Source organism: Cervus canadensis, chromosome 14 (genome assembly GCF_019320065.1).
Source record: "Cervus canadensis isolate Bull #8, Minnesota chromosome 14, ASM1932006v1, whole genome shotgun sequence".
Lineage (NCBI taxonomy): Eukaryota > Metazoa > Chordata > Mammalia > Artiodactyla > Cervidae > Cervus > Cervus canadensis.
The window spans coordinates 42,114,107-42,139,184 of record NC_057399.1 but is presented as its reverse complement, the minus strand read 5'-3'; the positions used below and the strand labels follow the sequence as shown (position 1 = coordinate 42,139,184).

The following is a 25,078-nucleotide window of genomic DNA, read 5'->3' as shown; positions in this document are numbered from 1 at the left end:
AAGTAAAATGTTTCTATTTGCAGATGATGTGATATTATATATGGAAATTCTTAATGACTTCACCAAAAACCATTAGAACTAATGAACAGATTCAGTAGTTTCATGGTACAAAATCAACATACAAAACTCAGTTGTATTCCTGTACATGGACAATAAACTTTCTGAAGAAGAAACAGAGAAAGCAATCTCATTTATAATAGCATAAAAAACAGTAAAATATATAGGAGTAATTTTAACCAAGGTAGTGAAAAATTTATATACCAACTGTAAGACATAAAATTAGTGTCTTGATGAAAGAAATTGAAGAGGACACAAACAAATGGAAAGACATCCCATGTTCATGGGTTGAAAGTGCTAATATAGTTAAAATGTCCTTACTGCCCAAAGCTATCTGTAGATTCAGTGCAATCCCTATCAAAATTCCAATGACTTTTTTTTCTTATAGAAATAGAACAGATAATCCTAACATTTGTATGGAACCGCAAAAGACTTCAGATAGCCAAAGAAATCTTGAGAAAAAAGAGCAAAGTTGGAAGTATCATACCTGCTAATTTCAAACTATTATTGCAAAGCCATCATAATCAAAGCAGAAAAAAAAATAACAAGCACATGGATCAACATAACAGAATAGAGAGCCCAGAAATAAAGCCATACATATATGGTCAATTAATTTTTAATGAAGGAACCAAGAGAATACAATGGGCAAAGCATTCTTTAAGAAGTGGTGTTGGCCTCTTTAACAAGTGGTGCTGGGAAAGCTGGTCAACCACTTGTAAAAGAATGAAACTAGAACACTTTCTAACACCATACACAAAAATAAACTCAAAATGGATTAAAGATCTAAATGTAAGACCAGAAACTATAAAACTCCTAGAGGAGAACATAGGCAAAACACTCTCCGACATAAATCACAGCAAGATCCTCTATGACCCACCTCCCAGAATATTGGAAATAAAAGCAAAACTAAACAAATGGGACCTAATGAAACTTAAAAGCTTTTGCACAACAAAGGAAACTATAAGTAAGGTGAAAAGACAGCCCTCAGATTGGGAGAAAATAATAGCAAATGAAGAAACAGACAAAGGATTAATCTCAAAAATATACAAGCAACTCCTGAAGCTCAATTCCAGAAAAATAAATGACCCAATCAAAAAATGGGCCAAAGAACTAAACAGACATTTCTCCAAAGAAGACATACAGATGGCTAACAAACACATGAAAAGATGCTCAACATCACTCATTATCAGAGAAATGCAAATCAAAACCACAATGAGGTACCATTACACGCCAGTCAGGATGGCTGCTATCCAAAAGTCTACAAGCAATAAATGCTGGAGAGGGTGTGGAGAAAAGGGAACCCTCTTACACTGTTGGTGGGAATGCAAACTAGTACAGCCGCTATGGAGAACAGTGTGGAGATTTCTTAAAAAACTGGAAATAGAACTGGCATATGACCCAGCAATCCCACTCCTGGGCATACACACGAGGAAACCAGATCTGAAAGAGACACGTGCACCCCAATGTTCATCGCAGCACTGTTTATAATAGCCAGGACATGGAAGCAACCTAGATGCCCATCAGCAGATGAATGGATAAGGAAGCTGTGGTACATATACACCATGGAATATTACTCAGCCATTAAAAAGAATTCATTTGAATCAGTTCTAATGAGATGGATGAAACTGGAGCCCATTATACAGAGTGAAGTAAGCCAGAAAGATAAAGAACATTACAGCATACTAACACATATATATGGAATTTAGAAAGATGGTAACGATAACCCTATATGCAAAACAGAAAAAGAGACACAGAAGTACAGAACAGACTTTTGAACTCTGTGGGAGAAGGCAAGGGTGGGATGTTTCGAAAGAACAGCATGTATATTATCTATGGTGAAACAGATCACCAGCCCAGGTGGGATGCATGAGACAAGTGCTCTGGCCTGGTGCACTGGGAAGACCCAGAGGAATCGGGTGGAGAGGGAGGTGGGAGGGGGGATCGGGATGGGGAATACATGTAAATCTATTGCTGATTCATGTCAATGTATGATAAAACCCACTGAAAAAATAAATAAATTAATTAATTAAAAAAAACAAAAAAGAAGTGGTGTTGGGAAAAATGGGCAGCCACATTCAAAAGAATGAAACCGGACCATTATCTTACAACACAAAAATAAATAACTCAAAATGGATTAAGATCTTACATGTGAGACGTGAAACCATAAAGCTCCTAGAAGAAAACATAGGCAGTAAGTTCCCTAATGTGGGTCTGGTGACAATTTTTTTAATTTGACACCAAAAGCAAAGGTAAAAAAGCAAAATATCAAGAAGTGGGATTACATTAAAATACTTCTTCAGAGGAAGAGAAACAATCAGTAAAATGAAAAGAGTATCTTTAGAATGGGAGAAAGTATCTGCAAACCACCTATCTGTTAGGAGATAAAATCTAAAATATATAAATTACTCATACAACTCAATACAGAAAGCTAAACAATCTGATTAAAAAATGAGCAGAGGACTTGAATAGACATTTCTTCAGAGAAGACATACATGCTTGTATCAAATCAACATGTCTTACACCTTAAACTCATACAGTGATATGTGAATTATGTCTCAATGGAGTTGGAAGAAAGATTAATGCATTAAAGATTAATTGCATTAATTGCAATTTCTCCTGTGACTTAGGGTGGGGGCTTTAGCTAGCTCAGTTCAGTAAAGAATCCGCCTGCAATGCAGGAGACCGGGTTCAGTCCCTGGGTCAGGAAGATTCCCCCAGAGGAGGACATGGCAACCCACTCCAGTATTCTTGCCTGGAAAATTCCATGGACAGAGGAGCCTGGCAGACTACAGCCCATGGGGTTGCAAGAGTCGGACACGACTTAGCGATTAAACTGCCGCCTGTGACTTAATACACAACACAGAGTGTTTTTATCTTTTGATTTAAGTCAATATCAGAATACCATAATAGCAGGTCAGTTAATTTCACTCATTCCTGCCAGTTGCTTGATATGCAATCAAGTAAGCTGACAATAGGCTACCATCCTGGTGGCTCAAATGGTAAAGAATCTGCCTGCCATGCAGGAGACTGGAGTTAGATCTCTAGATGGGGAAGATCCCCTGGAGAAAAATGGCAACCCACTCCAGTATTCTTGCCTGAAGAATTCCATGGATAGAGGAACCTGGCGGGCTACAGCTCATGGGGTTGCAAAGAGCTGGAGACAACTTAGCGACTAACAGGCAGATGATTGATGAACTCTTGATTTGCCTTTATATGAAAGAGATGGTTCCTTTCTTGTTCAAATATGACAAGAACTGCTCACTCCGGAGTAGTGGTTTTAATCAAGGGACGGTCTCTCTGACATTCACTCCAAGTATGTGAATGATGGCCACAAAGTCCCTATATCCTAGTTAGCAGTTACAGCCCTTCTGTTCTCCATGCAACTTTTAATTCTTCCTGGTAATTTATGGATATGTTTTTATGTTGATGGGTATAGTCATTATAGAAGTTTGTGATAACTGATCCTTAGGTCAACTGCTGTGATCTCTTATTTGCTCTGCTGAGAAGTAGGCTATTGGGTTAAGGACTAAGGACCAGTAGCTTGGGAAAATCTATTTTTCTTATTTACCTACTCCATTTTGTTGTGCTCTAGCTTCGTTTCAGTGGAAAGACATGAAGGCTTTACATATTAACTATGTGCAGTCCAGGCATCTGGGGATGGAACCAACGGCTGACAAGTTTATGTTGTATGTCACCGATGGGAAGCGACACTCCATGGAGATACCATTTTACATTATAATCAACGCTACAAATGATGAAGCTCCTGATTTTATAGTGCAGAATATTACTGTAAGAAAGATAATTTGAATTTTTAGCCTCTCTTTATCATTTTCTAGCTTTTGTTTTCACCTAATCTATTTACATTGGTCTATGTGCACTTAACACATCAAGTTAGTGAGTAAAGAGGGCAGTAACCTATGCTATGTAATGCAATCACTTGATAAATATTTTTCTAATAGTAATGATGATGGTCATGATAATAATAATTGCTAACAGGTAGCAATTGCATAGTTTAAATTATAGTTGTCTGTATATAGAATGCAGTACTTGCTAGTAGGTCCTGTTGCAAACCCTTTACATGTGTTCATATTGAATCCTCATAATAGGCTTTTAAAGTGATGGCATTATTATTGCCATGTAATAACTGCAATAAATGAGACTAAAAAGGTTAAGTTAGTGTCCCCAGATCACAGAGCTTGGCAGTAAGTAAAAAGCAGGGGAAGCAGGGGATTTGCACCCAGGTGCTCTGATTCCATAGCATGCTACCTTAAACAGTGTTACAATAGCAAGGACTCTTAATTCACAAACTACAGGCATCTCTTTTTATATAGCTGTTTATAAAGATATATGACTGGAAAAAATACAATTTGGACCATTATTTTTGTGCAGTTTTAAAATGCCATTATATTATATAATAATATTTGTTAGTTTTATTTAAAAATTTAGACATAGTTAAAATGGCCCAGCATATCACTGCTGAGATAATTGTTGTCTTAAAAAAAATAATAAATATGTGGTTAAACAAGTTAGAATGTTGTGAAACTTACACAGTGAACTATGAAATTCTCCCTCTTTAACAGTCCCTCTGCATGGTCACTCCCCATCAGTTGAGTTTTTAGTAATTAATTTCCACAGAAGTAATTTGTGCCCATGCTAATGATATGTATGTATGTATGTATGTATATGACTTTTCTGTATGTTTTCACCTACAAATCAGAGATCATTAATATACCCTGCTTTCTGCTTTAAAAAGCCTTTGATTGCTATATTTTAATATTTTCATATGAGCATATAATTCTTTTTACACAATCCTAATTTTTATGCAATTATTTAATCTAGACATACTCATAGCATATTCTGATTAAATGAATGAGTACTGGCTTTGGAATATGAGGGACTTGGTGTTGCTGTTTACTAGTTGTAGTGTCCTGTTTAGTTATTTCTCTCTGTGTTTTTGTTTCCTCATCTGCAAAATGTGTATCAGATCTTCCTTTAGGGTGGCCATGACTATCATGATGGTCAGGCACATTTTGCTGTTGTTCAGTTGCTAAGTCATGTCTTACTCTTTGCAACCCCATGGACTGTAGCACCCCAGGCTCCTCTGTCCTCCACTGTCTCCTGGAGTTTGCTTAAATTCATGTCCATTGAGTTGGTGACACTATCTGACCATCTCCTTAGAAACCCTTATTAAATAGGTGTCATTCATATTAGTCTTGTTACGTCTGTCGTCTTTTATCAGACATTGATCAAAGTTGCTTTGAAACCATTATTTTGTCTTATTTTTCACTAAAAATCATCAAATTCTAAATGCAAAAGTCTTTATTTGATTTTAATTTTCTGCCAAGTCTTAATGGTATATAAGACTTAAAAGGATGAGACTTAAAAGTCTCAGAATGAGACTTAAAAGCCAGCGCCTGCCATTCCTCTTCTGTTGGCACATGGATTTCTCCAGAGAGCACTTCAGTAATTATGAGAGAGAGAAGAAATTACAAATGATTCCTTCTATACCTACCTCTATTGTCTTGTATCTATCTAGGGTTGGAGTTTCTGAAATAATTAGGCCACTGGGAATTTGTCTCTTGCTCTCCTCTGAAAGTAATCATGCCTTTTTTCTCCCCTGTGAATTGCTTACAGAGGCTGTTGAAGAGTAACAAATATGGAGCCCCATGTGTTATTGGCAGAGCTGGCTTTAAGCTTCCAGTGATTTTTTAAAATAGTCATATGTATTTTGCTTTCTTGTGGAAAAGTGTATTTATTTTATAGCTAGCTGGGCTTCCATCAAGTTGTGCTGCAACTTGCAGCACAAAAAAATTGAGATTTTAAGTTATTATAATCCATTTCAAAGCTGTCTACTAGTTTCTGTGTTTTATGTCTATTTATCTAAACCTTTTATTTATAATCTCAATAAATTATTGAATGTGCAAAGAAGAATCTCACATTTTTTGGATAAAATTTCCCAGTCATCTTGTGAATGAATTTACCATTTTGTAAATGGGAAAGGTTGCCATACAATGAGTCCAGGAGTCCCAAGCTTTATAAAGAAAGATGATTAGAACATCTTTTTTGGGTTGCTTTATTTAAGTTTTTGGAGAAAAATGCAAGTTACTATCAAAGATGATTCCCTACTTCTATCACCGTGCATTAAATTATTATGCCAGCTCGTTGTTTTTTTTTTTCTTATTTTTTTGCCATCTCAGTTTTTAGAATGTAGGCCAGATAAAAGGGAACCAGCACAATTTTAGCCTAAATGTCAGATATTATGATTCTTGTTATGTACATGCAAGTAGTTGTAGGAAGGCTCTTTTCAAAGTCCTCAAGAGAGGCTGAAGAGAGAGTATTTTCACAAGTCTAAAGCCCATGTCTTCTTCAAACCTAAAATGTCCACTCAGCCACAAAGACATTCCTGGATTCCTCCACCCTCTCCTACTTCTTGTTTATCTGTATTTAGTAAAGCTAGATATTTTCTTCCTTGTCTTATAATTAATGATGAACAGGACATCACAGTCTCATCTGGACTTTGATTCTTTAGAATATTCATATTCTTACAGTGATTCTGTATGTGCCCAATAAACACATACTAAACTTATATACTCATATTATTTAGATCTTGCTGTATTTCACAGTAGGAAGCAGAAATACTTTTTTTGTTCCCTTGCTGTGAGAAAAGAAGATGAAGATGACTAAGCACCATGTTAATGGTACAAATGTTTCAAATAACTAGATCCTACATGAAATGAAAAACATTCAGGTCTCTTTATGCTTAAAGGATTATGAAACTTGAAGTGGGATATGGGGTTGTTCAGGCAAATTAGTGGTGTGAGGACAGAGAAGAGATCAGGGACCCAGCATTAAAATATATACTGTTGTGTATCCAGGAGCATCCTCTCAACTGTGGTTGACTGTAATTGAGATATAGCAGTGTTTGCTGCAATGACAAAAATTAAATACACCTAACACCCCCCAGTGTGTGTAGCAGATATCTATGCCATTTGTAAAGCAGAAAAAAAGAACTGTGAGAGCAGCAAGGTGCAGAGGTTAAAATGGCAGGTTAGGACAGCCAGGGTCTACACCCAGTTTTACAACTGAACTCTGTGACTTCCAGAAAGCAAGCATCCTTTTGGTTGCTTTAGTCCCTGATCTTTGAATTATGAACCATATATATGAGATTATGTGTATATATATATATTTATATTTATTTATATCCTTATTTATTTATTTATATCCTTAGTCCTTCATGGAAATGAATAAAGTGCTTTGAAATCTTCAGAAAAACACATGAGAAAGATGAATAGATTTCTTATTGTCTTCTAAGGTCATGTTAAACTAGCAATTTCTTTTTAGGATTCATTACACACAAACCTCATGGAAAATTTGTGGGGATCTCTTAAAATTATTTTTTGAGCTTTTTGCCAAAAGAAAGACAGGTTTCATTTCACATGTGGCTGACTTCTCTTGTCTTTGTTTAGGTGTGTGAGGGTCAGATGAGAGAGCTGGATTCTTCCATCATCAGTGCTACTGACCGGGACATTCCCAAGAACCCCTTGCTCTTCAGTATCACTCACAAACCACATCATGGCCTCCTCATCAACAGGGCATTTAGCAGAAACTTTTTTCAATATAAGCAATCAGCCAACCCTGACCAGAAGTATGAACTTGTCTACAACTTTTCCATGGAACTTCTCAAGAATGGTATATCATGTTTCATTTCAATTTGTTTGCTGTTGTTGATTTAATAATTTAACCCAGAAAAGATAGTAATAAACCACAGAAAGAGGAATTGAAGAAATGACCTTTGCCTATATTCATTTATCTCTCAAGGGTTTTCTCTGGGCTCTGGATTAATGCAGAGCATAAAGTCTCAGCTAGACAGAGTGGGTAATTGAAAAAGAAATAGTATCTTTTCTTTCACCTTAAGAGCATCAGTAAAAGTGATATTTTTGAATTTTGGTATTTTACCCCAAGGTTTTAATCACATAATAAAAAAATTCCTTTTTAAAACTATTGAGATTATGGAACTAAATTTAAAGAGATATGTCTGTCAAAACCTCCACATTTGAAACAAATATAGAACAACCTATAATAATTCATTATTCTCTGAGGTGCTAATTTGCTCTTTAAGGAAATGACACATTGAAATAGCAGCCTAAAGTATTTTTTCATTACTGTTTTTGAAAAATTGATCTTATCCCATATGCTCATGTGCTCAGATGTGTCCAACTCTTTGTGACCCTATGAAGTGTAGCCTGCCAGGCTCCTCAGTCCATGTGATTTTTCAGGAAAGAATACTGGAGTGTATTGCTGTTTCCTTCTCCAGGGGATCTTCCTGAGTCAGGGATCAAACCTAAAACTCTGTCAAACTGTTTTCCAAAATAGCTGCATCATTTTACTTTTCTACCAGCTACATATGAAAGTTCCATTTTTTCCCATGTGAATGTTATATAGGCTTTAAAAATAGTTTTTTATTTAAGTTTTGATTCACCTAAGATTGATTTTGATTGTTGGCTTGAGGTAGGGATCTAAATACAAATTCCCCTAAGTAATGAACTAATTTTTTGTTTCATTTAAATACCCTGTCACCATTGTTCTCTTTTGGTTTATTGAATAATATATTTTTCCTCAATGACTTTAAGTAAGACCCTTATCAAATACTAACTTATTTAAATAGGAGCTTTTAATGAACTAGAGGGTACTCTTACTTTATAAAATAATTTGATTTTACCTTATTGTGCTGATTAATGAGCTCATGCTAATAACAATGCCTTGGAAATTAAAACAAATTATTTGTGACAGGTTTTGAAATGGTTTAATCATAAGAAAGATTTACTTTCTCTCTTTCTTCCCTTTGTCCAGGAATGAGGTTGATGTACATGCATGATGATTCAGAGAGTCTTGCTGATGACTTTACAATCCAGGTGTCAGATGGGAAACATAAAATACTTAAAACCATTTTTGTAGAGGTCACCCCAGTTAATGATGAAAAACCAATGCTGAGCAAGTAAGTTACCCGAAAAGAGTCCATTTGAGATTCTATATGAAGTTCTAAGGTCTGGAATACTAGATGCAAGTGTAATGTATTTCCTCCAGAGAGAAGTCTTTAACAAGGATCAATATCCTGTTGCCACCTGAGGTTAAGATGACCACCTTTTAAAAATTCTGTACTGATATTATACATTGCGAACTTTCTCAGTACCTGGTCAGTTTGATCGTAGATACAGAGTCTTCATCAGTTATATTTCTTTAGTTCCAGCCATTTCTCTTATCATTGGCAACTGTAGAGAACTAAAAGGTTAACTAAAGGTTAAAACTTTAGGAAGCCCATCTCTTCTAATGTCCTAGATCGAGGGAGCTGTGTGCTTCTTGGTACCTCTCTGACCATGTCAATGGTGTAGCATGATGGGCATTGAGTAGACAGTCTAAGTTTTTATTAGGAAGTGAACAACTTCTTGAAAGTGTGTAAACTCCCAAAATCTCCTCCACTTTACAGAAAAGAAACAAATCCCTTCCTTATCTTGCTGTTTCCTTATGGCCACTGAGTTCCTTGGATGCTGGAGATAATTTTTTGGAGTGTTGCATCTCAGACATCAGTTTGACTAAGAGTATTCAATAGGAAATTTTTGTGTGTGTGTCCTTAGGATTTGTGTATTTATAAAAATTTTTTCAAATTGTATTGATTTCTGGGCTTATAACTCATCTTTCTTTAGAAACGTTTTTCCTTATTTAAGGAATAATTATTTGTTTAAATTTATTTTTATTGGATTATAGTTCCTTTACAATGTTGTGTTTCCTGGTGGCTCAGATGGTAAAAAATCTGCCTACAGGAGACCCAGGTTTGATTCCTGGGTTGGGAAGATCCCTTGGAGAAGGGAATGACTACTCACTCCAATATTCTTACCTGGAGAATACCATGGACAAAGGAGCCTGGCAGTCTATAGTCCATGGGATCGCAAAGAGTGGGATCGCAAAGAGTCAAACATGACTGAGTGACTAAAACCACTTTCTACTGTACGGCAAAATGAATCAGCGATATACATACTATTTCCTTACTTTCTAGCTGGAATGTTGGATTAGTATCATCTTAATTTATAAAATTGAAAATCTGAAAGATATTTTGGCAGTAAAAAGCCTTCTTTCTGATGACCTCACTTTATCTACAAAAGAGGGAGAGAGGTGAAAAATGATGTTTATTAAATACTTTCTATACAACAGTGTGCTGGATTTGTTCACATATATTTATTTAAATCCTCACCAAAATTGTGTGAATTAGCTATTGTTTTCTTCACTAAGACAGCTGAGACCAGAAAGGTAAAATGACTTAAGGCACTCATTCAGTCTTATCTGATTTACTATTTCTTGCTAGGTTCTTGCCATTAAACTTCCTGGCATAGCTTCATCTACAGAATCACCAAAGTTCCCTCAGCCCAGCTTTGAAATCTCTCCTTTTTCCCCTTCTCTTCTTTTCCCTTCCATATGTGTCCTTGAGCATATCACCTCTTGCCTTCTCTCAGAACACGCTCCATTATTTTTTCTCAACTGCATCTTCCATCTCTTCCCTTTTCATTCCTTCTGCTAACAAGACACAGGGATATAGTTAATAGTGAAGGGAACAAACTCTGGAACCAAACTGTCTTGATTCAGCCATTTGTGGGTAGTGTGATCTTGGGGGAAAAAGAAAGTGAAAGTTCTAGTTCTTCAGTCATGTTCAACTCTTTGTGACTCTATGGACTGTAGCCCACCCGGATCTTCTGTTCATGGAACTCTCCAGGCAAGAATACTAGAGTGGGTAGCCATTCTCATCTCCAGGGGATCTTCCTGACCCAGTGATCAAGCTCAGGTCTCCCATACTACAGGCAGATTCTTTACTATTTAAGCCACTAGGCAAGCCCTGATTTGATATTGAATGTATTACTTAACCTCTTGCTACCTCTTTGTCAACGTCTTTGTAAATGAGGGTAATGACATATCCTTTTCATGTGGTTATTGAAAAGGCTCAATGAATTAAAATATGTAAAAGTATTTGAAATACTGGTTAGTACATAATAAGTTCTCATAAATGTTAGTTATTATCATTATTGCTAGCAGATATCTTCATTTTAGATTGCAATGGTGACCCAGGCCCTCATTCATTTCAGTGCCAAACTGTTTGAAGAAATAGCTTGTGCTTGCTTCTTCCATTTCTGCCAACTGTCTCCAAATCTAATGGCTTTCCCACCAAATCTAATGGTTTTTCTCATCTGGCCGGACGTTGTTAGTGCCCCTCCCTCTCACTTGTTCCTGAGGTCACTTCCCAAATAAATTACCTACACTAAGCCTTTGTCCCTTTCAGGGTAACACACGGTGACACACTTTCTTCTCTCTTGAACCCTCTGACATTTATTTCTGACCATTTCTTTCTACCAGACTCCTTATCATCTTCATTGTATTGGCTTCCTGTTTCAGTTCATCTATTTCTGTTAGAAGCACTCTGGGAATTCCCTGGTGGTCCAATGGTTGGGGCTCCATGCACTCATTGCCAGAGGCTGGAATTCAATACCTGGTCTGGGAACTAAGACCCACAAGACGTGAGGCCCAAAAAATAAATAAATAAAATCACCACTAATCTCCATAGCCCCAAACCATCATTCTAGCCTCCTAGAATGATGTTGATCTTGGAGAGACAGCAATGAGTGTTCCTGAAGAAAGATCTTAGTCTCTTGCCCCAGAAATGAACCTGGGTAGCCTGGATGAAAATGAGGAATCCTCGCCACTAGACAACAAGGATCTGAAGGCTAGAAGCAAAGTGACTCTGGCTCTTATCCTTATTGAAAAATGCGTTTCTCAAGGAGGCCAAAACTGTAACAACAGGTACAAAGTTTATTATCAGAGACACAGCATAGCATATGGGAGAGCACATAGAGAATCGTTTTGTGTGTTTAAGAGTGAAGCAAGGGAGAAATACACACCTGGAGAGAAAGGGTATGTGTGTCCACCCTAATGAGGAGGAGTGCAGTAAAGAGGTGATTTAAATCACTTACATAGGACAATACTTCCAGATCTATGTTTACCTTTGGTCAACTGTCTTGTTTCTTTTCCCATATGTGACCTATTCAAGGAGTCTCCCCAACATGTGTGCGCACCTTTTTACTAAGATGGATTCCACTGCAGATGCTTGTGGGTACATGTCCACACAGGTGGCGCCTCCTGCCTTTTGACCACCAAGGAGTCTTCCTGCATCTGTGCAGACAGAGAAGTTTTCCTTGACCTCAGGATTGGTCCTCTTGTCTCTTTACTTCAGCAGCGCCCAGCTTCTGCCACTAGCTTTGTCCTTGGAGTGTCTGGGTGAGAACAAAGCTGCAATTTTACTCCACTTGACAAACACCAGCTGTTCAGCCCAGGGGCCCATCTATCTCCTACCTCAATGGTACTATAGTCTCTTGTAAAGAGGAGAGCAAAACTTGCCTCCTACTACCAGGGAAGGTGTCAGTTCTGAGGAGGCAAGAGAAACCTAGTAAGGTTAGAACTGAGGTGTTTGGGCTTTGACTTCTCAGCAGAGGATTGGAAGGCTGTTGAGAATGGTCAGTTTGCTACAAAAATGTCCTTGATCTTAATCCCAAGGAAACTTCCCAGTTTTTCTCAGAAACAAAGTGTCACAGTTAGTTCATGTGTGATGACCAAAACCAAGAACAAAAAACAACAGCTGGAAAGAAATCCCCTCTTTAGTTTGGTGAGACCAGGGAAAATGGCAATATTGGCTATGAAGGCGGTCACCCTTTACAGGACACATGAAACCACAGAAGCAGCTTCTATGGCAGAAGGAGCAGCTGCTCCCTGCCCCAGCCTTCTCTTCAAGATGCCAGGAGTTGGCCGGGCAGCTGTGGCACTTGGAAAAGATGAATTGCTGTGAAAACAATGCTAGAATGCTAGTTATCCAGAAGATTATCAAGGAGAGAGAGTAATGTAGAGGGCTACAGATTGCCTGAATATCACCAAATTCATAATGGTCTAGCCATTTCAGCTTTTTAAGTTTCTGTCTATAAAATTAGAAGGAGGATACCTAGCCCACTTACTTCATGGAGCTGTTGTTGTATTTGTATCAAATAAAATTTTGGAAAAATATCAGTTTATAAAATAAGTTTTAATATAAAATTATAAAGTCTATACATGTAAACAGGAGTAGGTAATTACCTCATGCCATACTCATCAATCCTGGCTAAATGTTTTCAGCACTTTCACAGGTAAGGTGAAATGAGAGCTGGTTTCACAAGACTGACTCATCATGTTTAGCACTTTGGAGACTGAAAATCATTCCCTAATTTTTGAAGCTTGAGCACTGTAATAATCATTATGACTGCCCCCTGTTAAAGCAATGTCTTCTGTTTCGGTATCAACCCAGGTATCTTTTTTACAGGAAGGCTGAAATTACAATGAACATGGGTGAAACTCGTATTATTTCTAGTGCTGTTCTCTCAGCCATAGATGAAGACTCACCCAGGGAGAAGATTTACTATTTATTTGAAAGACTTCCCCAAAATGGGCAACTTCAACTTAAGGTTGGTCGCCTTTTTACTTTTATTTTTCAGACTGACTGTAACAGGTTTAAATTTTTTCAATGCACAGATTTGCATAACTGAATTTATTCTGTCGTAATCATATTTGGCCCAAAAGTAGAAATTTTAATTTTCCTACTTTGGAGTGAGCTCACACTATTCTAAATTTACTTACTCATTTCAGGGTAAATTCAACCAAAATCACGGTTTTTCACTGCTCATTTTTCCTTAGGATTGTACCTAAATTGGAGGATAGGAAGTTACGGGGGAAAGCAAGTTGTCTAGTTTCTGATGAGAATCAGGCATACTTTGAGATATCTTTGTTTCCATCATATTTTTATTTTAAAAAATGGGCTTTATTCTTTAGAGCAGTTTTGAATATCAACAAACTGATTCTAAAGCTTCTCTGGAGAGGCAAAATACCCAGAATAGCTAACACAACATAGAAGAATGAAATTCAAGGACTGACACTACCGGACTTCAAGACTGACTGTATAACTATAGTAATCCAGACAGTGTACGTTTGGTACAGGAATAAACAAATAGATCAATGCAACAGAACAAAAGTAAAAGTGAAATCGCTCAGTTGTGTCTGACTCTTTGTGACCCTATGAACTACATGTAGCCTGCCAGGCTACTCCATTCATGGAATTCTCCAGGCAAGAATATTGGCCTGGGTTGCCATTTCCTTCTCCAGGGGACCTTTGCGACCCAGGGATCGAACTCCATCTCCCACACTGTAGGCAGACTCTTTACTGTCTGAGCCACCAAGGAATCAGAAATCTCTATTTCTGAGAGCTCAGAAATAGACCCACACCAGTGTGGCAAATCGATTTTTGACCAAGCAGTGGAGAAAAGATAGTCTTTTAGCAAATGGTGCTCACAAGACTAGTTCAGACTTTGTATGTGATGCCCAAGGATCAACTCAATACCAGTTACAGATCTGTCACTTGAGAAGGTCACTCGGGTAACTCATCAAAATGTCTATGTGATTATTTGAATGCTTAACTTTTAATAAAATGTAGACACAGCCTGATAATAGCAGCAAGGACGTATTCTGTGTGGAACAGCTTGATTGTCTTAGATTGTGGGCACCACAGAGAATCGAAGTGAAGAGAAATCACTGATTTAAACTGAGGTGCAGCTGTGGCCTTATTTCATTTCAGAGAGTAATGAAGCAGAAATGCAGTGAGAGCTCACACATTTGGGTGGCATGGGAGCAAAAGTGTTTTTGGTTATGTAAAAATCCAGATGGGTCCAGGTTCCCAATGTGGCGCCATAGGGTTCTCTCCCAGCTCCCTAGGGGTTCTTCAAGTCTCTCCAAACCAGGGACCAGGCCTCCTGGACTTTCTTGTGCATGTTTGTTTTCTTGTTGACTATCTTGCATTTTACCCACCTTGAGTCCAACTCTTATTTTTTTCCTCTTTGGGGACTTGCAGATGGATTTTGTCAAGTCAAAGCTCACACTTGGGGATGCAAGTAGGGAATTAGATGGAGATGAGGGAAAGCAAAATGTATCTTCTTCTGTATTTACTTTCTGGGAAAAGACTATAAAGAAAAAAGTTAAATAGATTACAGGCTGTCTGGTTTAAAACCTGAAGAGTGTCTGCTTTAAAAATTAAATTTTCAAATAGACCTTATAATGCAAACAAACAATGAACTTAATTATTAGAATATAATTAACTTTCACCCAATGAGAACTGGGGCAGAGCATACCTATGTGTAAACATTAGCTGGGCATAAACATTAAAGAGGAGGGAACTTTATCAGATAGAGTGACAAAAGGAAGTGGTAACATGGTGAGGTGAGAGGAGGGCATGTGAAATAATGTGTCAAGGGAAATAAAAAACAAATGTTTAAATTTCTGTTACAGTCTCTTCAAACATAGGAAAAGCACTAGAGATAATATCATATAGTAAATTTTTAAGATGACATTTTTCTTGAATTATGTCAGATGACTTTTACAAGCTACTCTTAGGGAAAGCTATACATCTTAAGAGAATAACAACAGAATTATTAATCAGAGACACATTTATTATTACTGCATTTTCTAATACTCTCAGCTGTTAGTTCTCCCTCAGCATAAAGACCTCTTTTCATTGAAAATGCCACAGTTTCTGCACTGAGTTCTGTATAGAATATATGCTTAAATAATGCTGGGTTATTTTTAGAAGAGTATAATTAACAATACATATATGATATTTGTAGTTATTTTTGTGCTGACTCAGGATATAAATGTAGGGAATAATAGAAGTTTTGATCATTTTCTTTGGTCTTTAGGAAATCTGAAAAACATAGGGACAGTAAATACACCCATTCTGTTTGTGTTTTATCTACTTCAGATAACTCCAGTAACAAACTGGTTTGAAATACAGGTTTTATTAGTTGGACAATGATATGAACTAAAAAGAAAAAAGGAAATCCCAAGTGAAACACGTTTAATTTTTAAAGAATCAATTCCAATAGCTCAATTACCCACCTGCTCTCCTCAATTGAAATATTTAATCAGCTATGATGGCTTATGATAAATACCTTAGTAGCACTGCTGTTGAATTGCCACATGACTTTGCCAAAAATTCTTTGCTTAGAGCTAGTTTTTCCCCCCAAGGTCTGAAATGATTTCAATACATTTATTTCAATGGAAAATATGAGGTGGAATGGCAAAATAATTGAATCTGGAAGTTTTCAGAGGATATGGAAGATGTTCACTAACACACCTTGGGAGGAGGGGAAAACCTGCACAGCTGACTAATTCTGGCATCTTTCAGATAGGGAGGGACTGGGTCCCTCTGTACCCTGGCATGAAATGCACTCAGGAAGAAGTGGATTTGAACTTGCTGAGATATACACACACCGGGGCCATGGACTCCAAGAAGCAAGACAGCTTCACCTTCCACCTCTGGGATGGTGACCATAGGTCACCGGCCTTTGACTGTGACATCACCATCAAGGATATGGGGAAAGGTAAAACATTTCTAGCGGGCTTTATCGGGACAGACTTGCACAGCAGAAGTGCACTGGTGTAAACCTTCTCCCATCTTCTCTCCCTCTCTTCCTCCTTCCCTCTCCTTTCTCCCTTCCATCCTTTAGACTTGAAATTCCATCAGTTATGATTTGATCCTTGGGCTCCTCACTTGTTTTGCCTGGTTTACAAGAGTAGCCAATTCATGTGTTATTTTCAGTATTTCAAAAAGCCCATGAAAAATCCAGCCTTGTCTGCAATATGGCTGCACAGGTTACTTTAACTGTCAAGGTTTTATGCTTTCAGGAAAATTTTACAAATCAATGTGCCAACTCTACTTTTATCTTCAGGAATTGAATGGATTACTTGAAAACAGAATTTGAAAGGGAAAAGATTTCCAATGCACTAATGATAAAGGAAATAGAAATGAACATATTTTTTAAAAATTTAAAATAATAAAAAGGAATTTTGTTGTTGAAAAGGTTGAAAGTTGTTACTCTTTTCACTTTGAAAGTGCTAACACATACTCTTTAGGGATGAGGGAGAATGTTGTAAGATAATAACGTTTTTCTCTTTTTAAAAAAAAAATTATTTTGTATTTATTTGGCTGCACCGGGTCTTTGTTGCAACACGCAGGATCTTTAGTTGCAGCAGGCGAACTCTCATATGCAGTATGTGGATCTAGTTCCTTGACTAAGGATTGAACCCAGGTCCCCTGAATTGGGAGGACAGAATCTTAGCCACTGGGCCACCAGGGAAGTCCTGATAGTAAGCTTCTCTTGAATTAATTAAGCAGACCATTTGCATGATGGGACTCAACAGCACATAAATGTCAGAAGGAGGAGAGTAAAAAAAGTACTGAAAGCTCAGCAAGGGAGACAGTAGGTCTTTGATTCTCAACTGTATACTTTCACTTAGAGCTTGTGTGAGGAGAGTAAGGATCCTGTCTCATTCATCTGTATAGTCCAAGATCTATATATTCTCAGGATCAAGCAAAGTCTTAGATCCTTAGTACATGTTTGATTGACAGATTAACAGAATGCTCTTTTTTTTTTGCCTTGGCTGCCAGAAAGCTCAGAGCTAAATTAAATTGGATGCTTAGGTACAGTAAAAGTTTTACTTCATGTTTATGGTAAAATTACAGCTGTTCTGAATTTTTTTAAACAAATTTTATGCCAGATTGATTGATTTTGATTTTTTTTTTTGAGAGGGAAGACTATATATTTTATTTGCTTATTTCCTTGAAGATTCATAATAAGTTCATGTTACTGTACACATTTATTTCTCTTTGCAAAAGTAAGACTACATTCTTCATAAATACTTGTCCAGGCAAAATGCAATACTAGTGAAGTATCTGGGCAGACAACATATGTATTAGGGTAGCAGACTACCCTGTCATTCTTAGCATGGTGCATTCCCTGGAGTCACTTTGGGCCTCGGAGTCACTTTGGGAATGAGATGTGGATGACAATGGACTTCCCACGTGGTGCAGTTGTAAAGAATCCTCCTGTCAGTGCAGGAGACACAGGAGACATGGGTTTGGCCCCTGGATCAGGAAGATCCCTTGGAGGAAGAAATGGCAACCCACTCCAGTATTCTTGCTTGGAGAATCCCATGGACAGTGGAGCCTGGCGGGCTACAGTCCATGGGCTTGCAAAGAGTCGTACACGGCTGTGCATGAACACATGGGCATGTGGAGGAAAATGGGAGAATTTCATGGGCTAGGCTTGGAAGTAGGGTACTTGTCCTCTATACATCCCAGTGGCTGAATCCTTAAGGAGGCTGGGCGGTGGAAACTGGAACAGTACATCCAGAAGAAAAAGTACTGAAGCTGGTGAGGTCCTCCCTAGTCTCTGCTACAACAGGCATGTGATTATTTTCTAAAAGGATTTGTGAAAACTTAATCAAGTAGACACAGTAACCTGTTGAAACTTTCAGTAGTTCAGAAGTTTTTTTTTTAATTTGGTGGTATTTTTTATCTCTGTACAGAATTCTATCCTTCCTTCTTTCCTCCTCCTTCTTCACAGCTTTGATTTTTTTTCCTTCCTTCCTTCTTTTGGTGGAAATTTTCTCAGGTTGCAGTGTAACTTTATAATCAGAATTGTTCATGTCTAAATAAAATTATACTGAATTGTTAGACTAAATTAGACCCTAACATTAGCATATTTGAAAACTTTTTGGGAGCCATTATAAATAACTTTATGCTTTCCCATAGTGCCATGACTTCTGATTTGCACGGTGGCAAAAATGACTTGGACATCTTTGAGAGAAGTTTAGAAGGACATTGCCTATAGTTGACCCTCATCCATACTCTGACTAATGTGAAAAACAGTGCTGAAAAACTGGGTTCAGGCAATATCTAGATATTTTTCCTCCCCTCAGCTCTATCTTCTGCCCTTCATCTTGTGGGTGAATTTTGTTTCCCGGCTTTGTTCATTCTTCTTTATTCTTTGATGTATTCATCTTAACTCCCTCTGAAGCGTCTGCGGCTCAGGTTTTGGTGCAACATTAGGTTGACTGCTGATTCTACATTAAACTTAAGTTGCATTTTGAGTTAAAAAGCATAATATATGAAAAAGACTAATTTGATCATCTAAAACAGGGTTTCCCAGTCATGGCAATATCAATATTTTGGGATATGTAAGTCTTTGTTATGCACTATATAATTTTTAGCAGCAGAAAATGAAGAAGAACTAGAGTTTCTTGATGGAAGTGAAAGAGGAGAGTGAAAAAGTTGGCTTAAAACTCAACATTCAGAAAACTAAGATCATGGCATCCGGTCCCATCACTTCATGGCAAATAGATGGGGAAACAATGGAAACAGTGACCGACTTTATTTTTTGGGGCTCCAGAATCACTGCAGATGGTGACTGTAGCCATGAAATTAGAAGATGCTTGCTCCTTGGAAGAAAAACTATGACTAACCTAGACAGCATATCAAAAAGCAGAGACATTAGTTTGCCAACAAAAGTCCTAATCGAAGCTATGGTTTTTCCAGTAGTCATGTATGGATGCGAGAGTTGGACTATGAAGAAACCTGAGCACCGAAGAATTGATGCTTTTGAACTGTGGTGTTGGAGAAGACTCTTGAGAATCCCTTGGACTACAGGAAATCCAACCAGTCCATCCTAAAGGAAATCAGTCTTGAATATTCATTGGAAGGATTGATGCTGAAGCTGAAACTCTAATACTTTGGCCAATGACACGAAGAACTGACTCATTGGAAAAGACCCTGATTCTGGGAAAGATTGAATGCGGGAGGAGAAGGGGATGACAGAGGATGAGATGGTTGGATAGCATCACCGACTCAATGGACATGAGTTTGAGTAAGCTCCGGGAGTTGGTGATGGACAGGGAAGCCTGGAGTGCTGCAGTCCATGGGGTCACAAAGAACTGGACACGACTGAGTGACTGAACTGAACTGAACTGGTCTTTACCTATTAGATGTTAGTCATTGTTCAGTTTCCAAATCGTGTCTGACTCTTTGTGACCCCACGGACTGCAACATGCCAGGCTTCCCTGTCCCTTGCCATCTCGCAGAATTTGCCCAAGTTCATGTCCTTTGAGTTGGTGATGCCATCCAACCATTTCATCCTCTGTCACCCTCTTCTCCTTCTGCCTTCAATGTTTCCCAGCATCAGGGTCTGGATGCTAGGCATGGATTGGCTGTTTGCATCAGGTGGTCAAAGTGTTGGAACTTTAGCTTTAACACCAGTCCTTCCAATGAGTATTCAGGACTGATTTCCTTTAAGATTGACTGGTTTGATCTCCTTGCAGTCCAAGGGACTCTCAAGAGTCTCCTCCAGAACCACAGTTCAAAAGCATCAATTCTTCAGCACTCAGCCTTCTTTCAGAGAAGGCAATGACACCCAACTCCAGTACTCTTGCCTGGAGAATCCCAGGGATGGGGGAGCCTGGTGGGCTTCCATCTATGGGGTTGCACAGAGTCAGACATGACTGAAGTGACTTATTAGCAGCAGCAGCAGCCTTCTTTATGGTGCAGCTCTCACATCCGTACATGACTACTGGAAAAACCATAACTTTGACTTTATGGACCTATAGAAGCCAGTAGTTCCCCTCAGATAGCATAAACAAAATGTCTCCAGACATTGGTAAATGTCCCCTGGAGAGGAGGCAAAATTGTCCCTCATTGAGAACTCCTGGAGCAAAATTATACCTCCTTGATGTTTTCTTTTCATTTTGTATTTCTTTATAGGACTAAATATCTTTTCAAAATCTTATTGACTGTATATTTAAATTAGAAATGACCTGACATTTATTTCACACATATTTCCTTTGGGATATTTGTCCTTTTAGTTTTGGTTTATAAGAATTCCTTATATATATTAAAGAGTCAGTTCAGTTGCTCAGTTGTGTCCACCTCTTTGTGATCCCATGGACTGCAGCCTGCCAGGCTTCCCTGTCCATCAACAACTTCCAGGGCTTGCACAAACTCATGTCTTTCGAGTCAGTGATGCCACCCAACCATCTCATCCTCTGTCGTCCCCTTCTCCTGCCTTCAATCTTTCCCAGAATCAGGGTCTTTTCCAGTATTAAAGAGCATAAGCAAAATAGTGACATGTTTGAGTGTGTGCTCTTGGGTCAGATGGCTTGGGTATAAATTTTAACTCTATGTTTCCTAACTGTATAATCATTACCACGGTGGTAACATTTGTATACCTTAGTTTCCTCATTTATAGCCTAGACACTTGGCAATGGCCTATCACAGTGTTAGTGTAAAGTTTTAAGAGTCTTTATCCCTTACCTAGCACAAAGTTGAAGCTCAAGGGTATTTTAATTATGATCATTTTTTGATGAACCTCAGGTGAGCAAACTTTGCTATAACCTTTAATTTATGAAGCTCTGTATCCTTTGTCTGTGTGTGATCAACTTCTTTACTCGTTCAGACATTCACTCATAGAGTCTTTTAAATACATATAATAGCACCTGTGCAGCCACCATACATACAAGAACTGGAATATTGCAGTATCAGAATCTACCTATCTACCCGTTCCATCCTCCAGAGAAAGCCACCTCCTGAATTTTGTGTTAAGTTTCTTGCTTTTGTTCATAGTTCTCTGGGACTTGCTCGCTCAACTAATACATGTTAATAAGCTACCTCTGTGTGACTGCCTGTAGCTCTAGTGCATTCATTTTGCTACTCTGCAAAATTCAACTGTATGAATAGGCCACAGCTTGTTTATACATTCACCTTCTGAAAAGGCATCTGGGTTGTCTCCAGTGTTTTCAGTTACAAACAGCGCTGCCATGACCTTTCTAGCTGAGGCCTCCTGGGTACAAGTGCACATGTTTCCAGCACACCACTGTAGTGGCATCACTGGGTCAAGGCAGATGTGAGTATCCAACACTTTGCAAAATAATTCTAGGTTGTGTACCAGTTTACACTCTAACTAGAACTGTATGCAAGATTCTACATCCCCTTCCACACTTGCTGTCTTCAGCCTTCCACATCTTGGCCTATCAGAGCGATGTGAGATGGCAATTTATTGTGATCTTGATCTGTAGTTCCCTGACTCTTCCTGAGATTGAGCATATCTTGCATCTTTATTGGCCTTATGTATTGCCCCTTCTCTGTGATATCTGCCCACATCTTTGGCCAAATTCTTTGATTAATCCCAGTCATAGAAACCTTGCTATATCATATTAGCATTTTTTTTGTCGCTTCTTAAATATTTTTTTCATTGGCGTATAATTGCTTTTCAATGTTGTGTTAGTTTCTGCCATACAACAGTGTGAACCCCTCTATGTGTACATGTGTTCATACATCCTGTCCCTCTTGGACCTCCTTCCCAGCAACAGCACCCCCCATCCCACCCATCTAGGTCATCACAGAGCCCCGAGCTAAGTGCCCTGTGCCATACAACAGCTTCCCCACTAGCTATGTTTACGCATGGTAGTGTATGGGCTTCCCAGGTAGCTCAGTGGTAAAGAATCCACCTGCCAATGCAGAAGACACAGGAGATGCAGGTTCAATCCTTGGGTTGGGAAGATCCCCTGGAGGAGGAAATGGCAACCCACTCCAGTATTCTTGCCTGGAGAATCCCATAGACAGCGGAGCCTGGCAGGCTACAGTCCGTAGGGTTGCAGAAAGTCAGACACTACGGAGCACCTGAGCACTCATGCATATGCATGTTTGTATGGCAAACCTAATCTGCCAGTTCATCCCTGTCTCTGCTGCCCCTCATGTCAATACATCCGTTCTCTACATCTGTGTCTCTATTGCTTATCCTAGAGTTGAGATTTTGATTTCTGCACAGTTTGGCCTTTGCTTTTTACCTTCACCATGGATGTTTTATTTTTCAAATGTTGACCACCATCTCTTCTGCCACACAGGTGATATTGTCATCCTGGCAAAACCTCTTGTGGTGTCTAAGGGTGACAGAGGTTTCCTGACGACCACCACTCTCCTTGCTGTGGATGGAACAGACAAGCCTGAGGAACTTCTCTACGTCATCACCTCCCCACCGCAATTTGGCCAGGTTGAGTACGTCCGTTATCCTGGGGTCCCCATTACAAGCTTCAGCCAAATGGATGTAGCAGGACAGACAGTCTGCTATGTAGATAAGAGCACGACACCTGTCCACAGAGACATGTTCAGGTGAGCCCTGAGGGAACTTTTCAGAATGAATGCTTAGAAAGACAAAGGCAGGGGGAAATATGTCCTTTTCCAGCTCCGGGATAAATCTGCTCTTCATCCACTGCCTCGATGGATGAGAGAGAAGGGTGCACAATTAAATTGACAGTAGTAGCCAGGCAAGAAATTAGGGCTTGTTTTTTTAAAAATGAACACCTAAGCAAATCTCCATGCAAGCTGTTCAGTGAAGAGACATGTGAAGACCTGAGGATCTCCACTAATGAGAGATGTGGCAAAGTAATTTACCTCTTTATTTGAGTCTGTTTTTCTATCCAAGGAAAAGAAATTTGCTAGTAAACATTTGGCATAAGCAGACAGTGCCTTTTGACACAATGTGTTCGGGTAACTATATCATAAATCATGTTGTCATAAAGTGGATCATATTTCCCCATAGAAACAGTGTTATAATTGGGGGCTGTGCACCTGTTCAAGGATTCTGTATCAAATAAATCACTGGGAGGAATAACAATCTGTTGAAAAGGCAAAGATACAACATTAATGAAAGTCTACATTCATTTAAAATACTGAAATCTGTTTCCAGTCACATAAAGCAAGAAAAACTCTAGAGGGTCTATCATTTAGCAGTTATCAAAACTGGCTGAACCTGGGGTTCTTGATAGAAATACAGATTCCCAGGGCTGGGTTGAGAACCCAGAAATCTTGGACTAGCCTTTGGGGGGCCTTGGTGCACATCTAACCCTGAATTTTCCCATTAAGAAAGAGGCTCTGAGAGCATTGATTCATCTTCCATACACACAAGGCTTCTGTCCTCCACTATGATTTTTATCATGTCAGAATACATCCTCAAAAGAATGCTATAAAATAACACAACTGTAGCGGACTCCTATGTTATTTGACAGGCTCCCATAAACTATCAGGTACATGGATAAACCCATGTCCAAATGCCACTCTCCTCTATCATATATCTTATCTAATTCAGTATGTCTGCTATGATAAACAATGTTTAAATGTCAGTAAAGATTATTTTGCTTGCCTTTTTGCTATTTGGAATGATGATTTGAAAAGATGAGTTGTATGGTTAGGTAAAAAAAATCCAGGGAAGTTTAGACTAATACCTCCTTTTTTCTTTAGACAAATGTTTTTAACAAGCAGATAATCATTTTGTTGCTCACTATCTTATTACCAATTCAGTGCTTGAGTGTTTCTCAGTTCAGTTCAGTTCAGTCACTCAGTCGTGTCTGACTCTTTGCGACCCCATGAATCTCAGCACGCCAGGCCTCCCTGTCCATCACAAACTCCTGGAGTTTACTCAAAGTCATGCCTATCGAGTCAGTGATGCCATCCAGCCATCTCATCCTCTGTCGTCCCCTTCTCCTCCTGCCCCCAATCCCTCCCAGCATCAGGGTCTTTTCCAACGAGTCAACTCTTCGCATGAGGTGGCCAAAGTATTGGAGTTTCAGCTTCAGCATCAGTCCTTCCATTGAACACCCAGGGCTGATCTTTAGGATGGACTGGTTGGATCTTCTTGCAGTCCAAGGGACTCTCAAGAGTCTTCTCCAACACCATAGTTCAAAAGCATCAATTCTTTGGCGCTCAGCTTTCTTCACAGTCCAACTCTCACATCCATACATGACTACTGGAAAAACCATACTAGAGGGTGTTTATAAAATCATTCATCCCAGGAATTTCTAAGTTTCTAGATTCTCAAGAGAGTTAACTGAGAGATTTACAAAATTTAAATTCTTGGGCCTCACTGCAAAGAGACAACCTTAGTAAGTCCAGTTTCAGGCCTAGGAATCTGTATTTTTAAAAGCTCTCCAGGTGATTCCAATGCCGTTGGGCTAGCCATGTCCAGTCTGGTCCAATCCATTGTTCCCAGTGTGTTCTGAGGTGTCTGAAAATTTACAGGAGTCTCTGAGG

General features: G+C 38.7%; 1 protein-coding gene across 6 annotated transcripts in view; it reads left to right on the top strand.

The window, feature by feature from the left end:
* The window catches only part of FREM1 (FRAS1 related extracellular matrix 1), a 171,100-nt gene that overhangs the window by 95,708 nt on the left and 50,314 nt on the right, over positions 1-25,078 (top strand). For 4 of the 6 annotated variants that reach the window (XM_043487094.1, XM_043487093.1, XM_043487095.1 and 1 more), the window contains 6 exons: positions 3,650-3,846; positions 7,524-7,746; positions 8,908-9,052; positions 13,442-13,583; positions 16,349-16,544; positions 22,897-23,161. In XM_043487094.1, the coding sequence (XP_043343029.1) occupies positions 3,650-3,846; positions 7,524-7,746; positions 8,908-9,052; positions 13,442-13,583; positions 16,349-16,544; positions 22,897-23,161 (1,168 nt within the window). Of the gene's footprint in view, positions 1-3,649; positions 3,847-7,523; positions 7,747-8,907; positions 9,053-13,441; positions 13,584-16,348; positions 16,545-22,896; positions 23,162-25,078 lie in introns of those variants that run through there. The other 2 variants (XM_043487097.1, XM_043487098.1) reach the window with 2 other exon arrangements.